This window comes from Rutilus rutilus (assembly GCF_951802725.1).
Source record: "Rutilus rutilus genome assembly, chromosome: 4".
Lineage (NCBI taxonomy): Eukaryota > Metazoa > Chordata > Actinopteri > Cypriniformes > Leuciscidae > Rutilus > Rutilus rutilus.
This window is the reverse complement of record NC_140212.1, coordinates 3,155,475-3,175,944: the sequence shown is the minus strand read 5'-3', so window position 1 is coordinate 3,175,944 and position 20,470 is coordinate 3,155,475. Positions and strand designations below refer to the sequence as shown.

The 20,470-nt window shown below is 38.5% G+C and overlaps 2 protein-coding genes across 6 annotated transcripts in view; one reads left to right on the top strand and one right to left on the bottom strand.

The window, feature by feature from the left end:
* Positions 1-1,098: 1,098 nt before the first annotated feature.
* Positions 1,099-9,421, top strand: bcap29 (B cell receptor associated protein 29). 2 transcript variants are annotated; one of them, XM_084407290.1, is made up of 8 exons: positions 1,099-1,231; positions 1,792-1,893; positions 1,981-2,081; positions 2,164-2,311; positions 2,394-2,529; positions 5,245-5,356; positions 5,465-5,565; positions 7,683-9,421. In XM_084407290.1, the coding sequence occupies exons 2-8, from the start codon at positions 1,802-1,804 to the stop codon at positions 7,716-7,718; spliced, it is 726 nt and encodes a 241-aa protein (XP_084263416.1). In that variant the 5' UTR covers positions 1,099-1,231; positions 1,792-1,801; the 3' UTR covers positions 7,719-9,421. The 2 variants fall into 2 exon arrangements, with proteins under 2 accessions (XP_084263416.1, XP_084263417.1); XM_084407291.1 differs by having other exon boundaries at positions 1,109-1,227.
* Positions 9,422-9,519: 98 nt separating this feature from the next.
* Positions 9,520-20,470, bottom strand: part of slco1c1 (solute carrier organic anion transporter family, member 1C1) — a 39,327-nt gene continuing 28,376 nt past the window's right edge. For all 4 annotated transcript variants that reach the window (XM_084407286.1, XM_084407288.1, XM_084407285.1 and 1 more), the window contains 5 exons: positions 19,921-20,086; positions 18,132-18,301; positions 12,479-12,543; positions 12,217-12,334; positions 9,520-10,832 (listed from right to left, as the gene is read on the bottom strand). In XM_084407286.1, the coding sequence (XP_084263412.1) occupies positions 10,592-10,832; positions 12,217-12,334; positions 12,479-12,543; positions 18,132-18,301; positions 19,921-20,086 (760 nt within the window). In that variant the 3' untranslated portion in view covers positions 9,520-10,591. The remainder of the gene's footprint in view (positions 10,833-12,216; positions 12,335-12,478; positions 12,544-18,131; positions 18,302-19,920; positions 20,087-20,470) is intronic.

Below are 20,470 nucleotides of genomic sequence, written 5' to 3'. Positions count from 1 at the left end.
TAGTGAATTACACCGTTGCAAATTGAGTCTAATAAACATAAAAGTGTTTCGCCCTCCTGTGGTGATTTTAGTGAATTACATGTTTGCAAATCAAGTCTAATGAACATAAAAGTGTTTCGCCCTCCTGTGGTGATTTTAGTGAATTACACCGTTGCAAATTGAGTCTAATAAACATAAAAGTGTTTCGCCCTCCTGTGGTGATTTTAGTGAATTACATGTTTGCAAATCAAGTCTAATAAACATAAAAGTGTTTCGCCCTCCTGTGGTGATTTTAGTGAATTACACCGCTGCAAATCAAGTCTAATAAACATAAAAGTGTTTCGCCCTCCTGTGGTGATTTGTGTGAATTACACCGCTGCAAATCAAGTCTAATAAACAAAAGTGTTTCGCCCTCCTGTGGTGATTTTAGGGAATTACACCGTTGCAAATTGAGTCTAATAAACATAAAAGTGTTTCGCCCTCCTGTGGTGATTTGTGTGAATTACACCGCTGCAAATCAAGTCTAATAAACAAAAGTGTTTCGCCCTCCTGTGGTGATTTTAGGGAATTACACCGTTGCAAATTGAGTCTAATGAACATAAAAGTGTTTCGCCCTCCTGTGGTGATTTTAGTGAATTACACCGTTGCAAATGGAGTCTAATGAACATAAAAGTGTTTCACCCTCCTGTGGTGATTTTAGTGAATTACACCGTTGCAAATGGAGTCTAATGAACATAAAAGTGTTTCGCCCTCCTGTGGTGATTTGTGTGAATTACACCGCTGCAAATCGAGTATGATAATCATGTTGCATCAGCTCTGAATTCTAATAACTTTCAGAAAAATGGAGAGACAAAATAAATAAATGATCAGAAAAGTCACAAAATAAGTTTTTATTATTCACTGAGAAGCTTTCATTCTTGTTATTCATCATCATTTCCCCACGCATGATTGTTGTCCGTTCTTTTTGCCCATTTCTGTATTTTCTTAGTAATTATAAACATTATATTATAATCTTTTTTGTTGTTGTTGATAAACATTTATATTCGATTTTATGCGTATTCATTTTTGTCTGTTTAATCATGAACTTTCCCATGACATGATTGACAAGAGCTCGTGCACGATGCAAAGCGCGCGCTCTAGTGACGTCACTCGAGTGAGACAGCAGTACTGCTGTGTTTGTCCGTAGTTAGTTTAGTTCCCCTGAATTGTGTCGTTCGTCTGAAATTTCCTTGAAGATTTTCTTTATACGTAGGTGAGATGCAAAACAGTTCGCCTGGCTTTCTGCTTCTGTGGCTGGTGTCATGTTTTATTTTTTATCTGCTTTTGAGTTTTGAGTCTTGCTGAATGTTCATTTCCTGTCCGATCGTATATTTTCATTTAACATGCATTATAACACTTAAGCATTTGAACTACATATACATAATTATATAATCTGCAGTGCGGTCTACTAACTGCACTATATTGAGATATTATTATTATCTAAAATGTTTTGTGACTGTGTGTTAGAATGATTTGTGTGTAAAAAAAAAAGAAAAACCATGAGGCGTAACGTTATATGCTTCCTGGTATTGAGTCAAACACAGTGTCAAAGTGAGAAGTAGAAGAGACAGGAGGAATGTCATTGAATAAGACCTTTGATCCGAGCATAATGCCATAAGAAGATTAACTGAGATTAATAACAGCCTTGATTAGTAAGGAATTATGCATTTGTTTTTTCAGTTGTTGATAATCTGGTACAGCATTTTCTAAACTTGCATGTATGTATAAATAAATTGCTTTTAAAATTTCTTTATTACATTTTTTGTCATGCAGCTGAAACAAAATGACGTTGCAGTGGACTGCGGTTGCTTCCTTCCTGTATGTGGAGATTGGTGTCCTTGTCATCTTCTGTCTACCCTTCGTCTCTCCGCAAAGGTAAAATGTTCCAGAGCAACGAGCCCGTCTAATCCATTTATATGTTTGCCGTTGTCCACTTGCTCTTACTGATGTCCACGTTTGCAGATGGCAGAGGATCTTCAAATGGAGCATCTGGAACCGTCTTTCCCAGTTCTGGAACAAAGGCTTCCTCACCATGATAGTAATCCTCATTGTTCTCTTTCTTGGTATGTCATGTTCTGTATTTAATACCTAAAGTGAGATTAGAAATGACCCAAATTAACCCGTCTGTGCTGTAATCTGCTGCAGACGCCCTGCGTGAGGTGAGGAAGTACTCGAACGCCGACCAGAGCAAAGACGCCAAACTGCACCCCAACATGTTTGACCACATGCACATGAAGCTCTTCCGAGCCCAGAGGAACCTCTACATCTCTGGCTTCTCGCTCTTCCTGTGGCTGTACGCGATTTTACACGCATGACATCGACCGCTGGCAGCTTGTCTTGTGATATTGACCTTATGTTGGTGCTCTTTCTCGCAGTGTCATGAGGAGAGTCATCACTCTGATTAACCAGTTGGCCGGGGCCCTCGGCACCAGTGCTGCTCTGCAGACTCAGGCTGAAAGCGCCAACAAAGCTGCCAAGAAATACATGGAGGACAATGAGATGCTCAAACAGGTTAAAAGCCTTTACCTCATTTTGTGTTCCCAGTCTGATTATGCTATATTAGCACCAAATATTGGGTAAAACTGATTGATCGTAGCAGGCCTCATTGATCTGAGCTTATGCACCTCCGGCCCTGTTTACACCTGGTATTAAGATGTGTTTTCATCAATCCGATCACAAGTGGACGACACTAAATATTAGGGCTGGGTAAAAAAAATATCGATTTCTCGATTTGAATCGATTCTCATTTTTACGAACCGATATCAATTCTTAAATCCTGTTTTCAGTTGAAGAATGAATGTAACATTGTAGCGCATCCCATCCAATAAATCGCAATAATCTTTGTGCTTTGTTACTATTGATATGAAACAAAGTCTCAGATTTCAAATTACGTCCATTTTCTTACGAGATTCCAAAACATAAATACCACTTTGTCGCTGTGGCGTGAGATCGCTCTGGCTCAGCTCTTGAGAAGCACATGATCTTCTCTTCCACCTTAATAACACCAGTTACAGCGCAGAATAAACATGAATGAGCATCTGAAAGTGTGTTATAAGACAGAGTACAACTTATCGAAATCCGTATCATGTGACATGGAATCGCTCAGTGTTTCAACCGTGGAAAGACGTCAGTAAAACAGCTTGTAAACAATGTCATGTAACGTCACATTTACCTCAGAAAAACCACATCCAGTGACCATAAACTCGTCAGTCAGCTAGAACATAGAGGAGCATTTTGTTAAATATATGCACCATATTACATATTCATTATAATTTATATTCTTCAATTATTTTTAATGCATGTTTGAATATATCTGGCAGGTTTTTATGACAGCCACCATTTAAATGTTTATATTTCATATAACTTTATTATTATAAAAATAAATAAGTGTAATTTAAGTGTTTGTATGCAAAGCAGTTCATTTTTACCTTCAGTATTATAGTAGGCTGATGAAGCCTATAGGCCACAACTGACTCCCATAGTTTACAGCATTAGTGAAGAGATTTGTTTTCCTTGAGAAAATGTGCCATGTGTTGCACCTGATATCCAAAATAATCAATATTGAATCGAATCGAATTGCAAGCTTGTGAATCGAAATCGAATCGAATCAATACCCAGCCCTACTAAATACAGGTGTAAACAGGGTCTAAAATGTTTTGAGCTTGTCCACTTTAGACCACATTCAGAGCTTGTCGAAAACGCATGACTGGATTGCTTTCGTAGTGTAGACGCTCATGTGGTCGAAGTGTTCAAACAGCCACAGAAGACCGTCTACTCTCCGCCTGCTGATCTAATGCGGGAACATTATGGGAAGAGCTCTAGCCAGACGAGATTTAAACTCTGTCGGCTGAAGACCTGAGTTTGGTTTGAAGACCAAAAACGCACCAAGCACAATGTTCTCTCAGCATTCCTGATTTCTAACACACACACACTCACAGCGTTCGGCTGGTCTTGCGTCTGTCAGAGCAGAAACTAAAGCTGATGATCTCCGAATGTCTAAGACGGATTAAAACACCAGGTGTAAAAGGGAATGTGTCTCCCTCGTCTACTTGTGATCCAATCGACCAAAACGCATAACGAGAGATTAATGAGCGATTTCTGTAGGCCGGTCGTTTTTATCTGATTTATCTTTTATCTTAAACACCAATTTATTAACACTTTTTTTTTTTTTTAAACACCCAAAAAAGTACAAACATTATTAGAAAATGTTTTGGGAAATTGTTTTACCTTGCGTGAACAAAGTCAGTACGCTTTAGTCAAATACATTAACATTAAAGCGTTAGTTCACCCAAAAATGAAAATGATCCCATAATTTACTCACCCTCGAGCCATCCCAGGTGTATATGACTTTCTTCTTTCTGCCAAACACAGAGTTATATTAAAAATATCCTGTCTCTGCCAAGCTTTATAATAGGAGTGAATGGTACCTTAGATTTTGAAGCCCAAAAATTGGATCCATTTCAGCTCAAAATCAGAGGACAGGAATAAGACTTATTATTTTCAATGAAGAATTTGAAAGTAATGCAAACACGTACTTATTTTCTTTATGCAAAAGAGAATGCCCTTTTTTTCCGGTTGATTTAGGGGTAAATTATATAACTTGCAGGGTTAGTATAAGGTGCTTAAAGTACTTTGAGAGTCCTGGAAAACAGACATATCTATAAAGAGATATTTGAAAAGTGCTTTACTTATTTAAACACAATATATGAAATTAGTTATTTTTTGAAAAAACACAAAAACAATCTTTTCATGTAAAATTAACACTGCAGGCTGTCTGATAAACCCCCATCAGACCGTTTCTCGATACGAAGTTCGCCAAACTTTATATTATATTATAAAATATTGTTTATGTTATTATATTTTAATATTATTTGAGCAATAACCATTACAAACTTTGTATTTTATATATATTATTAAATACGTTGCAAGTTGTATTTTGAGAACCGTTTATATCTGTAAGTTGAATTTAAAAAAATACTTAAGATATTGTTTGATAAGTGCAATCTCTGATTGTAGTCCTAGAAAAGTAGTGCTAGAAAGTCCTGGAATTGCTTTTTACAGTATCTGTAAGACCCTGGACTTGGACATCTGCTTTTTGTAGCAGTCCCTCAGTGTTTATTAATGCTCATGAGGAGGAACTAAATCAATGTGTGTGGTGTTTGGGTCTTGACAGATCCTTCTGAAAGACCCTTGAGTAACAGAAGGACAAACCGTTGTCTTCCTCAGGCACTGGTGGACCCTAAAGGAGAAGGAGGGAAGAAACAAGATACAGAAGAGAACAAACTCCTGAAGAAAGAGGTGCAGAGACTGACAGAGGAGCTGAAGAGCAGCGCAGATGGTGAGCACAGGCCTTACACTCAACACTGATCCTAGATTACACTTACAATCACATGAATCATCTGGAAAACAGCAGCTTTGTCAGTTACAGCCGTTTGCTTTTCTGTAGCTCTGAAAAAGTCCAAGTCGGATTTAGATGCCATGAAGAAACAAACCGAAGGACTAACCAAAGAGTTCGACCGTCTCCTTCAAGAGCACCAGGAGCTTCAGGTGAGACCAACCGGATGATATTAGACAAGCAAACATGAACTAAAACCATAAATATATGATATTATACAAGGAAACATTAACTAAAACCATAAATATATGATATTATACAAGCAAACATGAACTAAAACCATAAATATGATATTATACAAGCAAACATTAACTAAAACCATAAATATATGGATTTAGTTACTAACACTTTATTTTACTGTGTCCTTGATAGATAGATATATACATAGGCGTCGATTTCGGGGGGGACGGGGGGGACGCGTACCCACCAGATTTCGTCATGAGTCATTTTGTACCCACCACTTTTAACTACCATTCATATTAATTTGACTTTTGGTTCGATTTTTTGACCGTTTTCAGTGGTTGTGAGGAGCAATATGAGAGAGAAATTTGGTAATCATTGTCTGACCCAACAAAAAAACATTATAATATTCATTTTATTTTATTTTCCGTGTTCGCATTTATGAGGGAAAAAAAAACGTGTCAGTTCTCGGTTACGGACGTGAGCGCTCTGAAAGCGGCACTAAAAGACTGCTTTAAAACTTTCACAGAGACCTCAAACAGAACAGCTGCCTTTCTTTAAAGTGAATTTCGTTTTGTATTAATTATATCTTAATTTTAATCAATGTTTCATGAGCCAATGGATTTAATAAATAAGAAGTAAATAGGCCTATAGCAGATAATCACGACATTGGAGGCGCCGGCGAGTGAACTGGAGTTCGTCTCATAAATGAACCGAAACTCAGCGTATAATGCACATTCACATTCACAGCGTATTTAGACACATTTATACGCAGTCATAATCATTACTTTTACCGGTTCTTTGTGGCAAGCTTTATGCGTGCGGTCGTGCGCTTGAGTGTGGCTATAGGCTATTACATAAACGCTCATTATCCTGTAGGCTATATAAGTAATTAAATTAATATAAAGGGGCGATTTGTCCACGAATGACTTAAATGAACAACTAGCCTACTAGTCGACTAGGAAAAAAACTTTTAGTCGGAGGCAGCCCTTATTCCACATATTTTCGAACCAGGCAACAGTGTTGAGCGAGCGACCCTGCGGAAAGAGCGAGCGGAGCGGAATATTCAGAAATGCGCTCTCCACTCACGAGCTCTGATTGGAACAAACCCGAACCTCACTGTCTGCTGAACTTGCGCAGAAACATCAAAATATAACCAGCTTTTTAAAATGTTTTTTAAAATTAAACACTATTTTAGCACAAATTATGAGCTTATTGGGGGGGGGGGTGGCCTGTTGAAAAGTGGGGCCGTGCCTGAGCTACAGGACATCGTCTTTCAAAACATAACCTGCGCGAAAGAGAGAAAAAAAATGAATGCGTCATTGTACCCAGCACTTCTGAAAATGCACTTCCGAATGCGTCTCTGTCCCCAGCACATTTCAAACCAAACTGACGCCCATGGATATATATATATATATATATATATATATGTTAGATGTACCAGTAAGTTATGCATAATTACATGCAACTAACCCTAAACCAACCCCTATTCCTAACCCTATAAGAATACATTGATAATTAAAATCACTCAGTACCTAAATGTATAATTACACTGTAACACGGACTTCTTAGAATAAAGTGCAACCAAGTATTCATTACTTGACGTAAACATTAACTCTAATAAAATAAAATAGTTGCCAATGCAACATTCTCATTCTCATTTACATCTAGAAGTACTAAAATAACCTTAAAAATAAATATAAAAAAAGTAATAATGTCAAAAACACAAAAAAATTACTGAAACTTTACAATTAAAATGAAAACAAAATATAAAAACAATCATTCAAAATATTGACAAACTAAAACAGAATCTTGATGCTAAGATAAAAATGCAAAGTAGTATTGGCAGATATTTTAAATCTATATTGTTTTGCATGTTTTAAACAACAATACTGTATGAATACTTCCATGCGTCAACCTTCAAAATATTAAAATGAACAGTAGATGAGTAACAGTTTAGTGATTTATAAAATCAGAATAAATGACACTATAATAGTCTCACCAAAATAGTTATTTGTGCTACGGAATATGACATGACCGAGAACAATACAAAATCCTTGTTAACAGCTTTCCTTTGTCTCTTTTCTAGAATCAGCCGGACAGCGGAGACAAAAAGGATAACTAGGGAAGTGGACACAATGGAAACCTGTATGATAATCACTCACCTGGTAGCATGACATGAAAACGGTCTCTGAACCACCCATGACATCACATCCTGTCAGGTTACCTGCTCACCACACACATTTGTAGTAGCGGTTTGGCTTTGATACACATCTCTATTGCTGATGCGGGGCAATGCTGTTTTTTTAAGATCGTCTCCAAAAAAAACTGTATCCGCACACTCGTTTTACCGAGGTTATTTAGTGAATAAGCCATATTAGACTGATGTTTGCATGTTGCTTTGCTTTACCTCATGTTGCTTTCATTCTCCTCTGCTCGATTCTCTCCCTCGTTTCATTTGAAAGTGCATATTGAACCAGGCTGTCGTGTAAGATCCAGAAACTTCCCACATGCCAACATGAGTCATAGCTGTAATATTAGGAACACTTCCTGAAGTGCTTTTCAAGCATATTTTTACAGCGAAAAACAAGTTCGTTGACACAATGCATCAGATTGCAAGTGGAGCATACATTACAAGCTGCGTCAGTCATTTAAATCAACTTTAATTAAGAAGAATAAAACCATATACACACAAACAACAGATAATAATAAGTAAATGCGTCACAGTGAGACCGTTTCCGGGCCGAGCAAACAGTCTGTTACTGAGCGGTTAGTGTGTTTGTTCTGGAGTCTGGAGAGGTAGGTCAGTTACACCTGAGTTCAGTCACTGTTACTTGTTAAACAAATGCAGACGCCACATATGAAGATTTCCCCGTCCAATAGAGATATCCATCTTTTTGAGTCCATTTGAGGTAGCTGTTTCTGTGCTATTGATGCTTAACAATTAAATCTCACAAAACACGTCCAGGCCCTATTTCACCACAAAAAATCAAGCTATATTATGTGTAGCATAATGTAGTTTTTTTTTTTTTACATTTTTATTATGTCTCTATTAATTAAGCACATTTTCCCTTCAGTTAAGTAAAAGAATATGTAATGCATTGATTTGAGTGTAATGCAGTTATCTAATCTAATAAAAACAAATGCCCAGAGATGCATTACAGTAATTAGAATCAATTTCTTCATGCAAAATATAACTTGCAATTTTGATTTTAGGAATAAATCTGGACCTGGACGTGTTTTTTTTTGTGGTTTACTCTGTTTTTGATGAAGTCTGAATATTCACCTATTCTAGTCGCAGAACAACAACCAACATTTTACAAAGAAAACATTTAGACTTATTGACTGAAAATTACCCTGCGCTGTGAGGCATAAAAAAAAAAACTAAATGTAATGTGAAATATATATATTTTTTTCCTTCATTTACTAAGAATAAGCAGTCACCCACCATGTGGGTGTTCGAAACCATGCTGTCGATGCGCTGTTTATGATGCAAACATCTTCCACACTCGCTTCCTCGACAAAGGAGACAGGAACATTAGGAGAATACCTAAAATTGCTATGCAACTCTTAGATTAGAAATGTTATTTCTAGATTGTACGGTTGGCCGATTGCTGACTTGGTTTGAAATGTCTTAAAAGGGGGATTTATTTATGCCTTTGCTGTAACGGTATCTTCCTGTCAAATGTGGTCAAATATAGCTTTTTTTTTTAAATAATAATATTGTAATATTCTTCTAATGGGTGCAAAATCACCTGCTTAAGTGCCTCAGTGAGTTGTTTACATTTTGCTGTGATTGTATTATGACGATTAAAGTGAAGAACGGTACGGTTGTCATTGATGATTGTGCATCTTTCTTCGGTCGTTGTTGTAAATCATTCATTTTATTTTGAAAAGAATGTATCTAATCTTTCACATAAATGCAATTTTTCTTTCTTTTTTTTTTTTTTACACATTATCAGGATATTCACTTTTAAGTATACAAAAACATCAGCAAATAAAATTATGTACTACCTAACGTAAAAGCAATAAATGCCACTCGTTTTATTTGCCTTACAAGTCACAAATAAAAATCCTTTCCTTGGTTGTGGACAAAGGAACATTTTCTCCAGCGGAAACCAGACAACGATTCATACAAGTATATAAAAGAATAATTATTTGCAAATTTGAGGAACAATTGATTGAACAACCTGAGAATAGACCATGTTGACCTTTTCTTTCTCGTGCTTCTTGTGGGTTTTTTCTTTTTTTTTTTTTTTTGGCACAGGAATGCACCCGTTCACACGTAACAACACACACGCACGCACAACATTTCTCACAGTGACATTGCACAACATCGATCATGAAGATGATTACTTACATACCCATGACATCACACACCTGTTTGCAAGCCCACAGTTCTGGACCGTTCCTCACGAGTTTCTTAAAAGGGAGGAACTGCTGTCAGGTGACATGTAAAAGCACAATGGTGAGCGTTTCGTTAACGGCACGTTACAAACAAATGAGATGCAATTTGACATCCACCAACATACTCAACCTATAGCCTGCATGGCGAGGCCTACCTATATTAAGCACACAGTGTTGTGGTCAACTGTTTCAGGCATCTATCTGTGTGTATGGCAGAAGAGAAAGTTACAAGCAGACGTGGTCATGTTCCCACGAGGTATAATCTTGTTTTTCCTCGTAGGGCCTGTGCACGATGATGGCTTAAATGAGAGGAAATCCAATGTTTCGTTTCCTCAAGTAGGGCGTCTGACGTTAAGATACTTCTAAAAGCATCTTTTTTGCGTTAAATCCAAACAGGTTTGGTAGTAAAGACATTCTTCTTTTTTTTCTTCTTTTAACCCAAAACAGCATGTACATTCAAGAAATAATTCTACTATATCAAAACAACAGATTTTTTTTTCTTACTTCACATCATTTACATGGGTCCAATAGAAATATGTAACTCGTATAAACAGGCCCTGTTGCTCCCTGCGCAGGCGAGTACGTTGTGCGTCACAGACGCGTCTCCCGTTCTGGGTCGTAATCTGTGGTTCGCGGGCATTGGTCCAAGTTACAGCTGTTGTTTTCCTCTTTCCTGAGAGCCTGTAGTTCTCCGGCCGCGGCCCCCGTGCCTCCGTTCGCGAGCGTGTTGTGCTCTTGCCTCTGAACGTGCCGTCGTAACACCACCAGCCCGAGCACACACAGGAAGAAGGAAGCTGTCCGTAAGCCCAGCGTCAGGCCCAGATATGCTATCCTGAGCGATGAACAGTCAAAACACAGGATAATAATCAGATGACCACAAGTACACACATGGACATGAACACATGATCTCTAAAAGTGATGTTTTTTAATGACCCTACAAGTTTGATCCATCAAAATATGAGGAAAATATTTTAAACAAAACACTAAACTTGGTTAAGGTACACTGTAAAAAAATATCCAGTTATATTTGCGAAAAAAACCAGAGATTCACCGCAAAAATACAGCGACAATGCTTGCAGTTTAATGGGATGCCTGTATATTTTACAACTAATAACCACATATTTCATTAAGTGATATAATGTTAATATATCTTACACTGTAAATGTTTTGTGTGTAATTTTAATAGGAAAATATTGTAATGCTACTGTAAAAACATTACTTAACTGTAATTTAGGTCATATACTGTGTAATTTTACTGTAAAATGCTGCCAATTTTATGGTTTCTGCAAGTAAAAACTACGAATTACCATATAATTTACGATGAGAAATCCCTGCGTTACGCATCTCATATGATTACGGAAATGAAAAAAATATATATATACAATGTTCAAAGTTATAGTTAGCTATAAAAATACCAGAGAGGAGCTTATTAATTGTAAATTATATATGCATGTTTGAATACATTTGTCATGAAGACTAGTGTTTATGAAAAGTATCATATGTGTAACTGAGTTGTAAACAAACATTTCAGTTTTTAATTTGAGTGTAATTATTATATCTGAAAAATAGCAGTTGAATATAATAGTTTAGGCTCTGTTTTTCATTTTAAAGGGTAACGCTAGCCAAAATGCAATCTAGGGTCTTTTTGTTAATCTACCCGAGGCAAACTTTCGTGTAAAAGCATAATTAGGATGGAAACGCCACTTTTAAGTTTGACCGTATTTTCGGTTTCGGTCAAATTGCCTTCTGAATGGGAGTGCCTGAGGCACTTCTATGATAGCATCATGATAGCATTTTTAAAACACTAAGAAGGCTCGACACAACATGAAACTTTGCTGGAAGTGTCACCAGGGGCTCTACACATGAACTTGAACATTGAGAACATTGTTTGTGTACACAGAGTTTACTAAAAAGAAAGATTTCTCACTGTCTCTGTGTCCGCCGGCATTTTGACAGTCAAAAGTAGTCGATCTCCGAATGTGAATGAACTGACTCTGAATTTTAGCATTGCTTCTTAAATGAGGATCCTTTATCAAACACAAGGTCAATATTGATTTTCACTAACGAGAAAACAACAAATTATCCATGAATTTATATTGAACTAAGCTTTAGGAGCTTTCCATCTTTACTCTCCTTTCGGCCCAAAAAAAGTATTTCTACTTTTACTTATTCCAACCCTACACAGCACAGCGAACATAAGTGAATCCAGCAGATACCTGTAGGCAGATGTGTTGTATATTCGACAGGCTCCTCTTCCGCCACATTTCTTGTGACCCCATTTCAGACAGGTGGTGTCTATGATGGCCCCAAAGTATATAGGAGCTGGAATACCAGCTGCAGGAGGAAAAGCATTCAATACCATATACACTATTTGCATCACTCTTGCTTCAAAACATTTCATCATTGCCACTGTGACTAAAAAAATGATTCAGCAGAAACGTCAATGTCAGCAACACCAAACACCAAAGCGTCTCTCACCTAGAGTACGTGTTGTCAGCGTGTGAAAACCCAAAGCTAAGGACTTCAGCTGAGGTCTGATGCATCTGTTGATGAAACAAGAACGGATAGATTATCCTTTTAGAATAATATGTAGACTTACAAGAAATATGACATATCGGTTTCTATATAACAACAACAACAACAAGATACAGCAGCTAGGACCTAATATATAATACTGCTAATAATCATATTTATAGATCGATAAACACTTATTCTTTGAATTTAGAAATTCAAAAAATAACAGCATTAGCTAATTAATCAGCTTGAAAAGTGATGTATTGCTAAAAATTAAGCAATGAATATTACAAGTTATATCCATTTTTATGCCTGCACCGAAGTGGCAGAAATTTTGTATATAATTACAATAATAATAATAAAAAAAATCTTTACAATAACAGTTGTGTGAGTTGTGAATGATTAGGCCAGTAACATTTATTATAAAAAGTAACGCGTAAATAAAATAAAAGTAGGTTTGATTTTGATTTCATATGAACCCTAATAGTCTAGTAGCCAACTAGGTGAACCCGGAAATGTTGAGTACACCAAAGTTTTTTTGTAGAAATGTGAAGTATGGGTCCCCAGCATACAGAAACTGCCGGATGCTAATTCGCATATGTTGAGCAATTTGCATAATTAGCATAATTAGCATTATTAGCTTAATCGTCCATTTTTAGCAGATATTTTACACTGTATGGCCAATTTCTACAATATGTGAGTGGTTTTAGAGGATGCTGATTTCATTTTTGGTATTTTCAGATTTCAAAGAGCTAATTTTATTACATATTTTGATTTATTTAGGCAAATTCTGATTACTTTCAGTTATAATTTTAGGTTATTTTTACGGTATACAAAATAACTTACATTTCAGAATCTTGAGTGCTCTTGTGAATATTGATGCATTGTTTAGGGAGTGGTGAGGCTGAATCCCCTCCTGACACTTTTGAAGATTCAAAATTGCTTTTTGGATAAATGATGAATCTTTGTTAGGCTGAATGTTATGCATTTCTGGAGGGAAAAGCAATGCGGGTATTTAACATAACTTGGATCCTGCAACTGTACGATACATATTAATGGGGTAGCTCTTTAAGACACCCAATGAGATGACATCACCTAAGCCCATCACCATGTGTGATCAACAAACTATGAACAAATATTCACTGTATACATGCCATTCAAGACAGGCCACGCAAGTCGCTAGGGCAACTCCCGAATGGCAGAAGGGCTGTCCAGGTTGGTCAGCAAGTCGCAAGATCCAACGGGGACCCAGTTAAAACTCCGCCAGATGCAAGAGTTAAAACTGAGTCTGGCCAACTCGGGTCAGCCCGCCACACCAAAGGCTAACCAAGAGGGCCTCACCTCCGCACCACACAAAGCACACACTGGCTACCACCTTCAGGCAAACTGCTATGCCTCACAATTAATTAACAAAAGGCAGCCTCATCATCTTCACTATCCTCGTCTGTCCTGGTGAGTCGAGCAATGGTCCAAAGACACTTATATTCTTCATTTTAGACACACCTTCATCACTGTGACGATCTTGCACAACATTGTAGGCTGACCAGTCAAGGGGAAGAGGAGTAGAATGGAAGCATCATCCCTCCTCTGTGCTCTAGAAGCCCTCTCTCGGATGCTCTCTTGGACAGTAGCTGTTCTTGGCACTTCTTTCAGAGCGGGTGGAGTCAGCTTCTTAGGGCCTGTATAATGTTCAATGGCAAGACTGCTGTTAGCTACCGGACAGAATTTCTCAGCTTGGAGCTTTGTCAGACGGGGAACTTTTAGTGACGTAATCCCACCGTCTGGAGTCGCCACTCCAGGGAACAGGATCCCTGCAGGATTTTGCACAAACTGAGTGGCCATGGCATGTCTTGTGCGGCAACCATTGGGTGTGAAGACTACAAGATCAAAGTTATCACCCCCAACTGTGAATAGGGCCAATGCACCTCTTCAGTCCATACCCGCAGGAACTTACACTGAAAAAAATGATTCATTGAACTTAATCAATTTTAGTTCAACTTAATGCATTTGTTTAAATTTAGGTAAAATAAATTGAATGCAACCACTTACGATAATTTTTTTTTATTAAATTCAACGAATCATTTATTTCAGTGTATCTGCATCATCTGAGGCGTATTTGGCAGCTGATTTCCGGAACCCGGAGGACCTCATCATATGTTACAACAAGACCATGCTCATTTAGGTTCAGTTTAGGTACCAGTTCTGAACTACCTTATGATGAAGTTTTACAGCTAGCCCCAAAGTTGTGTGATTCCAGCTTTTACGGATGTGCTGATGCATTGAGCAAGTGTGAGTGCTGGTTTGGTCACCGTTTCTACCCTGGACACAAGACTGGAGACAATTCTTAGGAGAGTTGGACTTGTATATTGAATGACCCTTTCATGCCTAAAGCTGCCAAGGTCGTATTCACGAGGCAATGGAATAATCTGGACCTCTCCCCGCACTTTTCTGACAAACTTGTCGACATCATCGTCATCATTGAAGAGGCCAGTTTGTCCTACTAATTTAAGTTATTTAGCAATATACGGCCTAAAGCCAACAATCGTCTGACATCCTTCAACTCTCAGTACAATAACGGCATCACCATAATAATCACACAGGTGTGCTAGCATTTGTTTCCGGCACAAACTCCCAGAATTAGCTACAAAAACATCATGTAATTTGGAGACAGTCCAAGTCACTGACTTGTTTGCACTCATGTGGTCTATAACCGAAGCTAGGCAGCTGTCAATTGGTTTACTAGCAGTTGCATTAGAGTCAATAGGTACCTTCCTGAAAGCATTGTAACACTTGGAGTGATACTGAGCATCAGCTGCAGGTAGGTCCATGATGCCATTTACCCGTAGCTTCACAACTTCTGCCCAATCATCCTACCGTTCATTAGCCTGGAAAGCCAGACCTACATCAAGATGTTAGGTCTGGCAACTCACCATTGGCACGGCTCAATCCGAGGGGCGGGATAAATGGTTGTCTTTCAAATTCCCTCTTCACGCAATAGGACAGTGCTACAACCAACCAGAGTGTTTGCCCACCAGCGGAGCTAGTTGATAGATTAAACTTTTGCCGTATCTGGTCGGCAAAACTACAAACACATCTTCCTTTTTTAAGAATGACTTAAGTGCCGTTCTTTGTTCTTTTCTCAAAGAAAAGCTTAACTCCAAGTCCTCCAGAGTCGCGGCCAAAGCCGATTGGAAAGACCGCTGTTCGCCAGCAGCAGCCGCCATTCTTTGTTTTCCAAGTAGCAGGGAATTCACGCAGAACCATCACAACTCTGCCGTCATTGTTAAGCCCACCCACCGACTCTATACATGATTTGATTGGCCTGACTAGAGTTTGGTTTTTCCAGCTCGAAAGTCAACGGAGAGTTGCTAGACTACACTGGCTGCAAAATAAATTTTGCTGCCGCTAGGGTGCATCTAGATTTCTAGGCTAGCCGTTCATCACATTTAGACAAAATCACATCTTTCAAGGGTGGAAGGCCTGGCCTATCTAAAGTCTTTTTAACTGGATTCCACCTGTTAGGATTTTTAGAGTCTTTTTCTTCACAAATAAGACCACAGAACAAGCACTGTTTTGAATACTCAAAGGCAGAGAGTTGAGAACGAATGATTCGCTTTCCTGGCTGACTCTGACATGAGTTTGAGTTGCGTTTGCTCACGTTTCTAGAGCTAGTAGTATATGAGCTGTAGCAAGATTTGTGACATAGCACAGAAGCTGATGAAGCACCATCAGAAGCAATAATGTTTGACAAAGTCTCATGTATGGCTGTGTCTCCGAGCTCTTAATTAGCATAGTAGCGATTCCTTTGGACCCAGATATTTTAAAGTTGCCAACTTTTCCACTGCATGGAGCAAACAGACACTTCTTTCCCGACATTTCGACCTGATCAAACCATCTCTCTTTGTTTTGAAAGTACTTAACCCTAGAGTTGAATGGTTAAATAATCCTCCACAACAACTTGAGAAAGCAGCAATAACACTGAGTATCGACTGTTTTTAATCCTTTCCTTATCAAACCACAAGAAGTCTGAATAAAAAAAAAGAAGAATCCAAAATTTTTAAATAATGGGAACTAATTTTAGAACACCAGATTCACCCACAAAATGGATCTGACTAGAAATTCACAATGTATTGAACAATACTGTCACTATAACTCTGTCCACCTTTTATCTTAATGTGAAAACATAAGTAATATCAACATTAAAATGTCAACATTAAATCCCTTGACTGACTTTTACGAATATTAAGGTGATATAAGAAAAAAATATTTGCAAGGTGAATTTCGACTTTAAAACTAGACTATGCTCCCTTGCTTTACAACATACTTATTACAACTACACCAGCTAGCTGCAACAGCTTATTTGCATAAAAAACATAACTGGACCTCAAGAAATGTAAACAAATTTAGGTTAGCAACATTCACATCAAAGAGCAAGAGCTCTTGTGATTCTGAAATGTGAGATTATTGTGTTTACCATGAAAATAACCAAAAATTTTGGCCGAAATTAATAAAAAAATGTCTAAATTTATCCAAATTTGTCATAGAATTACCATTTTGAATTCTGAAAGTGCCAGAAATGAAATCAGCATCCTCTAAAACCTCTAAAACCACTCACATATTGTAGAAATTGCCCATACAGTGCAAATTATGTGGTCAAAATGGATGATTAAGCTAATAATGCTAATTATGCAAATTGCTCAACATATGTAAATTAGCATCCGGCAGTTTCTGTATGCTGGGGACCCATACTTCACATTTCTGCAATAAAACTTTGGTGTACTCAACATTTCCGGGTTCACAATGGGGCTCTATGGGCTGGCTACTAGACTATAACTTTTATGACAGTAATGAAGTGAATGTTGAACAAAAGAGTCCAGAATGATTTCTATTCTACTTTATCCACAGTAAAAGTTTGTTTGAAATAACATGCACTAATGAATTATGCATAAGGAACAGGAACATTTTTTATGAAAATAAATACAACGCAGGTCACAACTTTTATGACGGTAACATTTCGAAACAAAAGAGAACAGTATGGTTTCTACCTCACAACAGCAATATGCAGATTACTTTATCCAAAGTTATCACGTCTTCCCTTAAAAGCCACAGACATGCAGGAATTTTTATTTCCTAACCTAATTTAGCCCGAGGGAGGCCGAGCATTCCAGCGGCGTCAGCTGACTGAGCTTTGGGAAAAATCTGACAGTCCTCGGTGCTAAAGCTTTTCCTTTTAAGACACAAGTCTGATTACTGAACTTCACGAGTGACCATAAACTTGTCTCGACTGATTTTGCATTCAATCGAGTGACAGTTTCGACTAAGACGTGGAATAATGAGGGGGAAATCACATTAGCACTGCCGGCACAAGCAGTCGGTTTTCATCTGTAATCTGCTTGAACTGAGGAAAACAAACACATGACTGGACGACCTTTCTGTTTTCAGCAAACGTTCACTTTCACAAGACTTCATATGTGCAAAGCCGGGACAGCGCTTGGGATAAAAGTGTCTGCCAAATGAAAAAATGTTCAACTAAAAAGGCCATGAATGAGAACTGGCGTGTTAATATGAAGTTTATTTCCATTATTCCACGTCTGAAGCGAGCTGGTCAGATGGTCACCTGATGAGCAGCATGTATCCCGGCGTTCCGCCCAGTGAGATGATAAAGGAAGTGATGACGGACAGAGCCAGGAAGTAGGGGAAGACTCGATGGCAGCTCTCCCTGTTGTTGCATTGGCCAACGCTGGCCGTTTGATTCCCGCCTGCTACACAACTGCACTCCTCGAACACCTGAAACACACACACCATACGGAGAAGATGCTTATATTATATACACTTTCTATATACACTTTTTTTCACATTTACGCTAAATAAGTGATGCAAATTGTTAAAAGCTTAAAGGGACACTCCACCCATTTGCATTAAGCTTTGCATTGTTAGAAACCCAGTCATACTATTGAATGGTCGTGCAACACTCTCTCATTTTCCCCTGAGACGGGAGAAATCCGTTATTTACCTTTTACACTTCCTCCTACAATGACGCAAAAATCGTCATTTTGCGTCATTGTAGGAGGAAGTGTAAGAGGGGGGGATTTCTGTTGAGACTACAAGCACTAGTTCCTCATCTTTCCCAGGGGGCGGGACCCGCTCACGCTACAGACCTATTACAGATCAGTGGGTGGGACTTTATTCTCTGAAACTGAAAGCAATATCCTCCATCTTGTTTGAAGCCAAGCTAACAGGCGCTGTGGAGACAGATGTAAAGTTATGACAATAGCGGAGGAGAGTGCTCAATATGATATAGAAGAAGAGGATTTCAGGTGTTTGTGGCTACCTTTACAAGCCGCATTATAGCGAAGAGCAGCCGAGGCAGAAGACCTGCCTGCCGCGGACGAGGAGCCCGGACTGGCTCGGGTTAGGGCGGACTGGTGGCGCCGGTGATCTCACTATGTAACTACGAACCGCTACGAACACAGAGGTAGAGTCCGTCTGCGGCAAAGAATTTCAACAATGACAATTTCTCCTGGACGAAATCTCTGAATCAGACGAGGACACGGACATTTGTGTTGAGAACTATCCTAGTTTCGCACCGCATATGTTCTGACTGAACATCCAGGTACCATGCAATAATTCACCTTTTCGAAAGAAATACAAATGAGGAGTAATGAGTTCGCCAACTAACTAGACATTTTGTGTGAAATGAATTTCAAGCTCTGGTGGTAGCTAGCCTTGTAGACGGAAGAGTTATTTCGCTTTCTGGATAAGTGGGAGTGGCTTGCGGAGCTGTGCAATGTGGTGCATTGTGGGAGTTGTTGTCTTTCATACAAATGTGTCCTGAAGTTATTTTTTGTCTTTCCTCGGTCACGAAGGCACCAAATTCAAAATTTATTTTTCATTTCGACTACATATATGACCCACTTTAAATACAAAATAATGTTCAAATGGGTGGAATGCCCCTTTAACAGCATCTAAAAATATTGATACACTTTCCATATGCATAATGAACGCTTGACTCGTCATGCTTTAGTTTAGTCTGAAAGGAAAGGGTAAAAGACACTGCATAGAACAGATGCTTGAGATATGAACTGGACACAGGATGGGAGGGAGGAAAAGTCTGTCTCCCAGCCTTTTACATGCTATGAAACTTCACAATATTTAGACAGAACCAACCAGGTTTGCATTCTCAAAGTAGAGACAGGGAAGGAAGTTTCAGAGAAGGTCCGAAAATTCAATATAGCCTTTGAGCTGAAGACAAACAGGTTGTGCACACCCTTCAGAGAGCGCTGGGAACACCAGAGTTCAAGGCATAGGGAACACAACACATTGTCACTCACGTTCTTTGAAGAGATGGGACAACAAACAGGCGCTATTGTTCCGAATCCCGCTCTCGGTTCAGAGGCCGCGCTTACCGTGTCCTTTCCAGAGCCGCGGGACGTCCGGCATCCAGCCAGGCAGGGGGAGACGTAGGTGAGCCCGTTCTCGCCGCACACGGGGTCCCAGTTTGCTTCAGGACACTGACAGCCCGCGTTGCAGGTCGCTAGGAGAGAACTGTCCACTTTGTAAAGACTTTCCGTCCTGCATTCAAAGGACAAGGAGCATTTTATTATTAGTTCATCCAGCTTTTATCATTTTGCAAATGAATACACTACCAGTCAAAAGTTTGGATTCATTATGATTTTTTTTACTTCATGTTTTTGAAAGAAGCTCAATAAGCCTTTGATCAAAAATTCAGCAATGTTGTGTTTTCTACATTGATAATAATCAGAATGTTTTTTGAGCATCAAATCATCATATTAGAATGATTTGTGAAGGATCATGTGACACTGAAGACTGGAGTAATGATGCTGAACATTCAGCTTTCATCACAGGAAGAAATTACACTTTACAATACATTAAAATAGAAAAGGTATTTTAATTGTTAAAATATTGACTGTGTTTTTCATCAAATAAATGCAGCCA

Bases quoted from the DNA above. Each gene is read 5' to 3' on its own strand.
- bcap29 (XM_084407290.1), top strand. From the start codon at position 1,802: ATGACGTTGCAGTGGACTGCGGTTGCTTCCTTCCTGTATGTGGAGATT. The intron at 2,082-2,163 runs GTATGTCATGTT...AATCTGCTGCAG, and splicing joins CCTCATTGTTCTCTTTCTTG to ACGCCCTGCGTGAGGTGAGG. The intron at 2,530-5,244 runs GTTAAAAGCCTT...TGTCTTCCTCAG, and splicing joins ACAATGAGATGCTCAAACAG to GCACTGGTGGACCCTAAAGG.